Below are 13,217 nucleotides of genomic sequence, written 5' to 3'. Positions count from 1 at the left end.
TTTGCTAGTCAAAGTATGTGACAAAATTAGGACAGATGGAAGTATATAAATACATTGCACAGGTAGACGAGTTAGGGCCTGTTCTGATACAATTATTTTTAGTTCAGTTCAGTTCAGCTCTAATAAGTTAAGTTCAACTCAGTTCCTAATTTCTTTCTCTTATAAAATATTCAATTCAATTCAGTTAAGCTCTAATAAGTGCAGTTTAGCTCTAATAAATTAAGTTCAATTTAGCTCAGTCAGTCAATCAGAACAGGCCCTTAGTTATTAATTAACCAAAAGATTTATTCGAAAATTAAACCCCATAATTATTAAATTTCTTTCTTTTTTCTTTTTTATTTATTTTTTTTTTTTTATAATGTGTAATGAATTATTAACTTTTAACGCCAGTATACATATCAAATTGAAATTACTATGTTTCAATTTAGTAAAGGGAAATTCTCTCTCGTAATTACAAACTTTTATTTTTTCTCAGTGGTAAAAGCTAAAACTTTTGATTATCAATGGTAATCACGAAATAATATAACCAAGTCAATGGTAACTTTATTATATTATTTCGTGATTACCATTGATAATCAAAAGTTTCAAGCTTTACCACTCAGAAAAAATAAAAGTTTGTGGTTACCATAGAGAATTTCCCTTTAGTAAATTATTATTAAATTAGTATTGTAATTTACAAGTAGGCTAAATAAAAACCATCTACGCACGGAACTTAAGTTAGTTGCTTCAATATATCTTTATTGACTCTATAAATATACAACAATTTTTTGTATGTTGCTAGTATAACTATATTTGAAACTATCGAAACTTATGTAAGACTCTGTTCATTTCACCTTAAAAAAATAATATTAAGTAATAATAAAGGGCAAATACAAGTTTATTTGCCAAATAAACGAATTTTTGTTAATCAGATGACATTTTTGTAAATATATTGAAAAAGCATAGTCATTTATTCAGTACTTTTGGTGAGCTGTTCAATTACTATTTGCAACTTGCTTTTACAGTTTGGTAAGGAAATTACACATATACCCCTCAACTAGTACATGAAAAGACACATGTATCCCTCAACTAGTACTTGAAAAGACAATTATACCCCCAAATAATTGAGGAATTAATTGGGTATAGCTCAAAAATAATTTCAGTTCAGTAAAATTAATTTCATTTCAGTAAAAATAATTTCAATTCAATTCAGAATTCGGTTTTCTTAAAGAAGAATTATAATAGAAAATCAGTAAAAATAATTTCAGTTCAGCAAAAATAATTTAAGTTCAATAAAATTAATTAAAGTTCAGTACAAATAATTTAAGTTCAACAAATATAATTTTTTGTTTCAGTAAAAATAATCTTAGTTCAACAAAAATAAGGTGAAGTGAACGAGGTTTAATTATGTAAAGTTGGTATGATTTGGTCAATAAAAGTTAGTTACAACCTATTTTAAGAGACAAATAAAATGTAGCTCTACATAAGTGTGGATGTATAGAGTAGTTCGAGAACCTGGATGCATCGGTAAAGAATCAGGAAGTAGCCAAAGCTCTGGAGGCGTTGGGTTGCACCCATCCCATTTGTACACTCCAAGCACCTATAGTAATCGGTCCAAAGCCAAAAGAAACGCCAGCTTCTTACAAGTTTTTGTGTTACTCGAGATAAAAAGATTATGCAACAAACTGTCGGATAGTAGTACAAGTATATTTCATGATCCGTAGACTATAGCGGCATATATAGCGCCACACATTTAACTCTTTGGTAGTCATTTTGGTTGCTTTCTATGATCTTTTAATGATCATATTCTTTTGAACCCATTTTAACGCTCTTTAGGTCAGCCGTTTAAGGAACATAACATGAAAGCGTATTCAAAATAACTCACATGCATGTTTTTCTTCAAAAAATAGAAAAAGAACTCACATGTTATGAACTTATGAACGTCATTTGTAACGAAAGCATGTTTATAATATATATGGTGCTCACGTTGTACATAAATTCTTGTCAAAAAAAAAAAGTAGAAGGCTTAAATTTGGTAGTATTCTAGCTAGCTAGCTACTTTCAATCAAACAAAAAAAACACATAGTAAAGAAGGAGATTAGTATGAACAAACCGAGAGCCAAAATTTTCCCCAAGATGGAATGCTCGTAGCACCACCATGGTCAAGGATCCATTGACGACCCCTTGCAACCGCGTTATCTTCACCATCATCAGGGCCTTCTCCCAACAACCTTAGGGCAATGTAACTAATTGCTGAACCAAACATGGTACTATGGCTATCTATGTGGAACCCCCATCCTCCGTCTTCATTCTGCAATATATTTCGGAAAAAAAAAATTGTACTTTGTATTAAATAGGCAGAAAATAGGACAATTTATAAAATGTTATCGGGAAAAAGAAAAACAAAGGATAATATACAAATTCTTAAATGGACCTATTTCACACTAATTTATTGTGGACCACTAAAATTAGAGAAAGTATGGTTGTTTTATTAACAAAAAAAAGGGTCACTATAATTTTAAAAAAGGTCAATATGTTGAAATAAAAATCATTTTGGTAATATATAGGCCTAAGTGGTTACAAAAAAAAGGGTCACTATATATTACCAAAATGATTTTTATATTAACCACTTAGGCCTATATATTACCTTTGTATGGAATACTCTTTGTGTGAATTTGATGCATAATACTATAACTTTCATTCATGGAATCTACTCGATCAATAAAAAGTTAAAAATAATAATAAAAAAAAAAGAGTTAAAGAGCTAATAAAAGTATAAAATGCAAGCGGCTATTCAAACCGGTTAATATAAGTTGTTATATCAACACTACTCCCTCTGATCCATTTTTAATATTTTGCTCTGTTTGACTTTTTACGATTTTCAAGACGCATCTTAAAACTAGTTTATCTCCATTTTGATAGGCATTAAAATTACGGATTATAAAAACTAGATACTCAATTAAATTTAAAATGAGACGAATCCAACAAAATCTCACATGACTATATTATTCTGTATAAATTAGTATTTTATGGCAAAAGGTTTTGAAGTCTGACCCATAATCTTGTAATGGGGCAAAAAAACTGGGAATAAAGGGAATAGCTACTTCCTCCGTGTTTTAATAAGTGTTACACTTACCAAATTCGGACGCGTCTCAATGCATTTAATCATATACTTCCCCTGATTCTATGCACCAAAAAATATATTTCGCATTACTCGCAACAAAGACGAGTTTTGCGAACTCCTAGAAAAAGGCATATATAGTTATGAAAAATATATAAGAGCATATACTTAATAAGGGTATATACTTTAGTTAGCTATCCAACGCCACCGAGGCGTTCGTTAACTTTTGCCATCTTTTATTTATGTACAAAATTTATTTCTTATATAGATACTTTGTATTTAAATAAAAAAAATAAAATAAACTAAGGGACACACCAGAAAATGACATGTGTCAATACTGTTGTGTCTTTTAGTATATAAGTTATTGATAATTATTGATGATTGATTAGAAAAGTCATCGTGTTAGTGTATATGAGTACTTCCTCTAATATCTATTTTTACTAATGCATAAAACACAAATGTTTTTATATAAAATGTTGTGAGATTAGTATTAATATATATGCAGGTCTATTATATTACATTAATTTTTTCCTCTAATCCAAAGATAAATTACTGTGAAACCCGTGCATCAGCGTGGGTGCTAACCTAGTGAGCTATTATATATAGCCTTTATATTTTAAACATTTATTTTGGTATATAATTTTTTATTTTACAAATATGGTTTAATTTTATATTCTAGTTATTAATATAATACAATGATCAAATTTTAAAGTACTCTATATGCTCAAAATATTACCTTTCTATGTAATTCGTGTCTATCAAAACTTCATCAGTTAAAGGAGTTTTTAAGAATAATAATAAGTTACTCATTCAAAAAAAAAAAAAAATCCTTATGATCTATATCATTAAAGTATGAGTATATATTTATTTTATAATCTAATATATATATGAATAAAGTAGGCATTTTTGGAGAGCATTGAGAGAGCCACATAAGAAAAGGTATATTTTCGACCAATGAAAAATTAGATTAATAATTTATTTAAGAATTAAAAAAATCACTCGTGTTGTAAGGTTTTGATGATTGTGAACAAATGATGCTTATCTAACTAACATGTGTATTGAGATGTGCATGAACAAGTCATGAAGCAAGAAGATGATTGAGTACAGGTTAGATCATTATTGAAGATGGTTCCAACATACAATGTATGGATCGTGCTTAAGTTCCTCAGGGGGAACACAAAGAGAAGAAGAGTTTCCAAGGGGGAACACAAAGAGAAGAAGTCTAAACGTACAAACGTATTGTTAGACTTTGTATGCAGTTCCTAAGAAGAATGAGAAGTAGTTCTTTGCAAGGAATAAACAGCAATTCGTATGTGAGAACAAGAGAAGAGAAGTTCCTTTAAAGGAACATAAGCTTTGGAGTAGAAGCTTCAAGACAGAAAAATAGGAGTATATTTTTCTAGGAATCATGTAAGTATGTTGGACACGAGAAATTGTTTGGAACATGCCTATGGAACTAAATTGGAACTTCAGTCTCGAAGGAACTGACAGTCTGGAAGGAACTGGGTGTTGCTGACCAGCCAGTTCCTTACGGGTGAGTCTAAAATTCGTGTATAAGAGAAACACACGTTTACACAGCACTAGAAGTCAGTTTTCCATGTTAGTAGTCATTGCATTATCTTTGCCTACTTTCTAGGTAATTAGTTTTGACTTGGTATAATTTATTTTAAATAGATTTTATTTTATAAAAGATAAGTTTTTAAAAAATAAAATCTGATTTTCTTTTTAGTCAAAACGATATTTTATTCTCTTTATTTTCTCCTATATTTTAGGGATATGTTTTAGGTTGTTTCCTATCTAATCTCTAATTGGTTTAATATTTCAAATTAAATAGGATAGTTATTTTGGGATAAAATATTTTTATAAAATATTTATTTTTAATGAATAAATTCCGAATCAGTTTTTAATTGATAAAAATCTGATTTGGTTAGTATTTTATTTTCTTGTATTTTCTATTTTTATTTATTAAGTTTTTGGAAAAATAAAAATTACTTTTCACGTTTAATTTGAAACAGCTTTTTACTGGAGAAAAATAAGGAGATCATGGAGAACATGTTTTTAACTCCAATCCATGTCTTCCATTACTTCTTATGTTCATGGAGTTAATGGAGATAATGCCTAGAATTTAGGAAGCACTACTATTATGGTTGAAGATCATGGGGTGAATGGGTTTGTCTTTGAAGCACTATAAAAAGAGAAGTTTTCATTCATTCCAAATTGTCTGGCTTAATTGAGTCATTCCATAATGGAGTTTATCCAAAGTGGTAGAGCAGTAGAAAAGAAATATATTTTCTCTCCACGTTGGTAAGCCAGTTCCTCCAGGTTCCAAGTTCCTTACATATCTCAAAGTGTCCAACATATTAGTTTTATACATTATATCTTTTATATGTATTTGAGAGTTGTTTAAAGGTTTGAGTGAACTCTTGTAATGGGGAATTAATAAGGGTTTGAGTGAACTCTTGTATTGGGGTGAGAACTTGAGTGAGTTCTTTGTATGTAGAGAAGGCTTTGTGTGAAGCTTGAGAGAAAGAGAAAGAGTAAGGTTTTGAGTGAAGTCTTGAGTGAGAAGAGAGATCTTTGAGGGAAGATTTCGAGCTGCAACTATTAGAGGGAATAGTTGTTGGGGATATGAGTTCGTTGAGGAACTCGGTAGAGGCTCAAGTTCCTCATAGGTTGTAACAGAGTCGTTGGCCTATTTTAGTGGAATGTTTTGAGTCAAAATCCCTTTGGGTCGAGGTTTTTCACTTCCTATTTGGCCTAGGAAGTTTTCCTCGTAAAATCTCTCTTGCACTATTTCTCTATTGCGTTAAGTTTCTTTTAATTCCGCAAAAAGTAACTAGCGATCTCCATACTACAATTCACCCCCCCTCTTGTAGTATTTCATCTAAATAACAACTCGCCACCTAAGCAAAAGCGACGAATAATATTTATGAATTTTGACACATACGAACAACGAATAGAGAATAATTAAAATTTAAATTATTTTAAAAAACCAATAATTATCTTCTCTTAAAAAAAAAAAAAAAAAAAAAAAAACTAAGTAATAATTATCTATATGGATGCAAATTTTTTATCGCAAATGTTTTTAATCTTTTCCTAGCAAATATTATAAAAATTTGATTTTAATAATGTACTCATCGACACGAATAAAACTAAATCTCATATTACTAATTTTCCATAATTTTTAATAGTCAAACGATTATAAATGAGAGTAACATTTTAAACAGATCAAGTATATTAAAATAAACACATAGGCAAAAGACTAAGACGAATAAAACTAAATCTTATCTGACTATTTTCCCATAATTTTTAATAGTTAAACAATTATAAATGAGACTACCATTTTAAACAGAACGAGTATATTAAATAAACACATAGGGAAAAGACTTTTTTTGATCAATAAAAAAAACTAGATTTGTCATTATTTTATGAATTAAAAATTTAAATTGTCACATAAGCAAAATTAGTAAATAAGGTTTGAGATTTTAAATTCAAGTGTCACATAAAATTAATAAAACAACAAAGGATAACTTTAGTGTTAAAATTAAAAAATTATCTTATGATATTAGAAATTTTATCCATATATTTAATGAATGATCTTCATAAATATACAAAATTTTAAATTAAATAAAATAATTTATTAATTTTCATAAATAAAGAAAGTTGAATACATGATTAATATAATTATGCACACGTACATAAAGTAGAAAGGGAACTAGGAAAAAAAAAAAAAGAGACCCTAAGAGACCTTGTCTGTTTCAATTTGAAACTGAACGCAACTGCAGTTGGTATGGGGTACAATCAATTTGTTATGGCTAAATCAAAAAGCCTGCCTATTTATAATAACAGGTCTCTTTGAATAGGTTTTTTTTTTTCTTTTTTCAGAGTGTTACCCCTTGTGTCTTCTTAGATCCGCCTATGGATGGGTTGGGCAAAGGGGAGAGAGAATGAAATATAATTACATTGTATTGATTCACAGCAATGGTCTTAGACAATCTTAGACAAATGTGTTCTCAACTTTTTATAAGAATTTTTAGTTTTTAAAATAGCTACGGAGTATTACTTTAAGGTTTTACCTGTATGCTTGAACAAGGTCAAAATTCTATGTGTTGTTTGATGAGATTTTGGCCCCTTTATATTAAGGGCATGTTCACATTTACTTAATTTCATATTAGTTCAGTTTAGTTCAGCTCCAATCAGTCCAGTTCATCTCCAATCAATTCTGTTCAGTTTAGTTTAGCTCCAATCATTTCAGTTCAGTTCAGTTCAGCTCCTAATTTCCCTCTCTCATAAAATATTCATTTCAGATCAGTTTAGTTTAGTTCAACTCTAATCAGTTCAGCTCATTTCAGTAAATGTGAACATACCCTAAATTTCTGGTTCCGCCATTGTTCTTAATAATATATAATTATAAATACTAATAGTTGAAGTGCATTGATAAATATGCAGATCAAAGTAACATATAAATATCAGTAAAATGTTATACATACGAAATGAAATAAGCAAGAGCGATAAATATCCTCCCCATCCATAATTTTTTAACTACGTAAATAAAAATGACTTACCAGAGGAGGCATGAAATAAAGTGGGCCAGCGTTATCAGAAGGCCAGTGACCATCATGGGCTTGAATACTGGTAAAGAAGTTGATGGCCTTCTTCTGTGTTATGGTCACTGCATCCTCTCCTATTACCTCTCTATCCTTCAACTTCACTCCTTTAGCCGTTTCCACATTTGCCTTTCCTTTTCTCAACTGTCCAAACATTTTGTTTAGAAATTTAATCAAAACAATCACATCACGTTATTTCGATTATATTCTTGACCCCGTCAAAAATTATAAACATATAATCTATACTCGTATATTGGAAATTGATATAACTTATACGTACATTGTATAATTTTTGGACGTAAAATAAATACAACTATTTTGTAAGTCAAATTGTTAAGTGTATATACCGAAAGTTAACTCATAAACTAAGGGTTAGTAGTCTAAAGAAAGAAAAAAAATATTAAACTACTTTGAGCTATAGGTTAACTAAGAAAGTGTAAAACACAAAAAAAAATGACCTCCATTCTCATTAGAAGATCAGCACTTTGCCTCATGTTGAAACGGTTCTCCTTGAACTCCTTCCTTGCCCTCTCAACCTCGGCCCGTTCCTCGGTTGTTCCAGCCTCCGGATCAAACTCCCAGTGTTGTGGTCACTGCTTCCTCTCCTAAAGCAGAAGCTGATTGTTGTAAGGATAGGCGGTGGATCATGGATGGCCAGAAGTTCATCTGATGCTCCTGTAAAGGTCTATTTTGCTTCAAGGAATGACATACGCTTAGTCGCTTAAGATATCTTCTATAAACAGTCCGAAATATGTTTCAAAGGATTTTTTTTTTTATCCTCATTGTCCAATGGGAAAATTACATTGTGACGTTTTTCAAGTGTCATATTAAGTCAGTTATGATGTCTTTGACTAATTTGTGTTTTGGCATTTTAAGTGTATATAATTGTTCTTTCCGGAGCCTACTCTGTGGAAGTTTTAGGTAATTAAGGATTTTCTTTCCCCTTCTTAAAAGAAATTTGTTTGTATTTTTTTATTTTGTTAGTATTTTTTGTTTTACATTATTCTCGAAGTTTTAGGTATGTTTTCCTTTTACCGAATACTTTTTTATTCACAATAAACTCCCTTCATTGACGTGCTTTAGTAATGTCAGTGAGAATAACTGAAAGCTTTGGGTCTATTTTTTTTTTTTTTTTTTGTTATGTGCTAAACTGCTAGCTATAAAATTATCAGAGGATTTGATTCTGAACTGAATTGGTTTATAAAGGTCTGCGGTCTGTTGTCTGTGGATCATAATATTGCGGACCTGTGGTATCATCAACTTATTCTCAAAGTTTTTTAAATTGTCACCTGGGACTCTATGCTTTTAAAAAAAGGCTAACAATCGTTTGTTTGAACATACATTAATTTGCTTGATGTAAATTTAAAGTAGAATGACTGGTTATAACAGAACACCATCTTAGCTTGATTGTTGTCTTTCTACTGCTTAAATTAATTCCTGAAAATTATCTTTCTTTAACTTTACCAGGATGGCTGTTGCTATGCTTGTCAAGAGACATGTTGATGGATTGCTACCTATTGATGTCTACAACATTGAGCTGGAGGATCAAAGAGGTGCTGAAGGTTAATATGGGTTTTTACAGATCAAAGGTATGTGTTTGCTTATAGCAAGCTACTGTATGCACCATTTGGAAGTCTCTCTTTAGTTTCAATTATCGAAAAGTAACTGTATGTGCAAAATTGCCTTATATTTTGTATATGACAGGGCAATAATGATGGGTCTTATGCTGCATATAGCCATATATACAGAAGGAAAGCAGTTAATGAAAACACAGCAATACAAAGTGGTATTAGAGATTTAGAGGTGCTTCAAATGGGAGAGGTTCAATGCAGGGAGTTTATTGTGAATAAGAAATTATTTTGTCAGACAATTTCAATTTCTTGTATAACTCTTTTCTGAATATGAAGTTTTTAACACGAGATCCATTGTGTTTTTTCAGAAGGTTTTTTTCTCTCTGTGCCTCGAAACTCATAGAGGTATTTGTCATTCCTTTGTTAATGATAATGTTTTTGGCTTATTTCAATAGTCGAGTCATTTTTGTCAGTATCATTGCATAAACTCCATTTAAAAAAAATATATGTATATTGTTAATGATGTGAAAGATAAATTGGCTACAACTTTTCTTGTTAATTGGTAAGTCTTGTCAGTTAAGTGTTTAGTTTTTAGTTCTATGATGCTTTCTTTATGTTCCAACCAGTGTTAGTGTTTTTGTTAATTAGTTTTTGGTAGGATTATCAAAATATCAATAAAAGATTGTGATGGTTTGTTATCTTTCTGAAATGGATGTAAAAAGTATCATGAATATCTTTTTTTTTTTTTTTTTCAAATTATGATAATTTCCGGTTGATGCATGTAATGTTAGATTCCAATTTCTTAGGAGGAACTCTGTATCTTTTTGAGTTAATAAGAGTCTAAAAAATTGGTTTTGATGTTCTGAAAATGTCTAGATATCTTAGTTGTGTGATATTTGATACCTCTAATTATAGAAGGTAATGGTTATACAATGATAAATTTTATATAAATAGGTACGGGGAAGGGGGAGGAGCGAAGGAGAGAGGGGGAAAGGGGGGAGAGAAGAGAGAGGTAATGATTATACAAGGATAAATTTTATATAAATAGGTACGTGGGAGGGGGGGAGAGAGAGGAGGAGAGAAGAGAGAGGTAATGGTTATCTACAGAATACAGCTACATGTTATCTCAACAGAGTAACTAACAAATCTTGGCACTTTACAAAATACAAGGGCTGAGAAAATGCATCAGTGAACATGATTGCTTTTATGTTCTTTGTTATACACTGGCCATTCTTGAGCTTCTGCCAGTGCTGTCAATAACTTTCTGCGAATATCACAAGTGTTGTCTGTGCTCGGTGGCTTTCTAGCTGATGCCTATCCCTTCTTTATCGAAGGAGACAGGAAAGGAACGTTTCCCCCCAAAACCCCCTCGGGGGATGTGGGGTGGTTGATATTGGACTATTGCAAATTTGCAACAAAGGCTCTGATCTCAATTGAATATATGCTCTAGCAATGATGAACTACAGCCAGCTCGGGTCGCAGTATGTCCTTTTTGCAGGATATTTTTACTCTTAGCTCCATGATGATTGTATTCTTTTCAATTTAGTCTAGCTAAAAGCCTAAAACATTAATAAATGTACATCTCTAAAGAGGTCCATGTCCTTTGGGGGGTGGGTTTTAGGTATAGACACATCTCTAAAGAGCTCCATTTGTGCTTTTATGGTTTTATTTATAGCCTCAGATAAGATGTTGACTTAATTTTTCCTCTAGCTATTTGGTTGAGCTCTTCTTTAGGCTGATATTCATGATTTGTCATTTTACAATTCGTTAAGGGCTTAGTGGATCAGTGAAGAATATACATTGTAGGCTGTATCTATTGATTGAATTGAAGAACATAGAAAATTTGGGAAGTTGGGTGTTAGATGTGTGTATTGGACGTATAGTTTGTCAAGTTTTATTTCCTGTTAGCAAAAACATACATCGTACTAATGTTTATTGGTCTGCAAGGTATGTTATGTATGCATTTTTTTTTTTTTTTTTTTTTTAACCACTAACATTGAGGACAATTTTGCAATGGCCATTGTAATATTTCTATTAAATCTTGACCATTTATTTAGTGGAAATTTATTTAAAAAAAATATATTTATTATATTATATTTAAAAAAAAAAAAAAAAAAAAAAAAAAAAACTAATCGGTTACATAGTATTCCTTTAACAATGCTCACCTCAATTATGTTAGAATTTAGGTGAGTGGAAGTAGTGGTGGGATAAAATTCTTACATTTGCATGACCAAGTGCTAGTATATATAGTGGTGTAGGTCGGTTTACATGGTCCTTCACCGACATACTACTCTACTCCTATCTACTAGCTTTCTCTGGATTTCTCTTAAGACACCAGGCTATTCTAGAAATATCTAGCTAATTGTAGATTCTACTAATTAGATTTTTCTAGATTACATTTTTAACAAATTCCTCCCATTGATGATTGATTTATGGTTTTTAGTATGATGATCTTGTTGATAGTTTAATATCCCATCTTGCTTATTGCTGATTTTGGTACTAATAAGAAGATGATTTTATTTTTATATGGGTGAAGAACTAAATTGAAGATGAATAATTATATATTGTGTACTTGTTCTTTCATTTTGACGAAAGAACTAATCACGCTAATCTGGCCTCTAGCCATATTAATCCATAATATTATAAAGAACAACTGAAAAAATTGATCTGATTTCATGACTATATGTTGACAACTATAAAAGGGAATTGAAATCTCAATTGTTTGAAGATACAGTAACAAAAACTATGAATTGTATATTTGTATGTATGGCCATCGGTAGTTTTTTTCAGAGATAATTAAGAGGAATTGAAAACAGTTTTTGAATATTACTTTTTTAGTATATAATTAATTTAAAAGTTAAATATAATAAATGTATAAGATTGGTCCTAGACATTTAAAGGGCTAAGATTAAATTTAATTACAATGATTCTTAACATCGATCAATAAATGTTTAATTCAATTATGTTTGGCAGGGTCCGGAAAGACGACTACATGTACAAAATATGCCCGTCATCATAAGAAAAATGGTTGGAAACCAGCTCTTATTTGTGCTGATACTTTTCGAGCCGGTGCTTTTGATCAGTTGAAGCAAAACGCAACTAAGGCTAAAATTCCCTTGTATGGAAGGTATGTATATTGAATTCTTTTAATTATGGTACTAGGGGGTTTTGTTTATTTAGTAATGATTATGCATTGACAAGTGGTGAAATTGGTAACAGTTACACGGAATTAGATCCCGTGAAAGTTGCAGTTGAAGGTGTGGAAAGGTTGAAAAAGGAAGTTTATGATCTGATTATAATTGATACAAGTGGACGACACAAACAAGAGGCTTCTCTATTCGAAGAAATGCGTCAGCTTGAACAGGCAACGAAACCAGATGTAGTGATATTTGTCATGGATAGTAGCATTGGTCAATCTGCATTTGACCAAGCACAAGCCTTTAAGCAAAGTGTTGATGTAGGAGCCGTGATTATTACTAAACTGGATGGTCACGCTAAGGGAGGTGGTGCTCTTAGTGCCGTGGCTGCCACCGACAGTCCTGTCATATTCATCGGGACAGGGGAACACATGGATGACTTTGAGGAGTTCAACACCCAATCATTTGTTTTACGCCTTTTAGGTACATAACTTGTATACTTCCCCCTTATTTGTATACGTGTATTCCAATTTCAATTCCTAGTACGTATTGTATTATATGATCGATATATAATATGATGATTTATTTATTTGGTTGCATTTATAGGTATGAATGAAATATTATTAATACTGAGAAAATTAAATTGAAGAAATGTATTAGTATAGAGAAGATAATTAATGAGAATAGTTGAAGAAATGAAATATACCATCAATGTTAACGCAAACAGATTCAACCATTATTGAAGTGATTTTCTTTAAACTAGCTTGGTTGTTTTCAAATTCTTGGCTAATTGATCGAAATG

At 31.0% G+C, this 13,217-nt stretch overlaps 1 protein-coding gene across 1 annotated transcript; it reads left to right on the top strand.

The window, feature by feature from the left end:
• Positions 1–7,656: 7,656 nt before the first annotated feature.
• LOC110683878 (signal recognition particle 54 kDa protein 2-like) lies at positions 7,657–12,906 on the top strand. The gene is made up of 6 exons (XM_021860285.1): positions 7,657–7,735; positions 9,175–9,296; positions 9,412–9,528; positions 9,647–9,683; positions 12,252–12,405; positions 12,498–12,906. The coding sequence occupies exons 1-6, from the start codon at positions 7,657–7,659 to the stop codon at positions 12,904–12,906; spliced, it is 918 nt and encodes a 305-aa protein (XP_021715977.1).
• Positions 12,907–13,217: the final 311 nt, after the last annotated feature.

This window comes from Chenopodium quinoa, unplaced genomic scaffold, assembly GCF_001683475.1.
Source record: "Chenopodium quinoa cultivar QQ74 unplaced genomic scaffold, ASM168347v1, whole genome shotgun sequence".
Taxonomy (NCBI): Eukaryota; Viridiplantae; Streptophyta; class Magnoliopsida; order Caryophyllales; family Amaranthaceae; genus Chenopodium; species Chenopodium quinoa.
The sequence above is the reverse complement of the archived record's forward strand: the minus strand, read 5'-3'. Positions and strand labels throughout refer to the sequence as shown.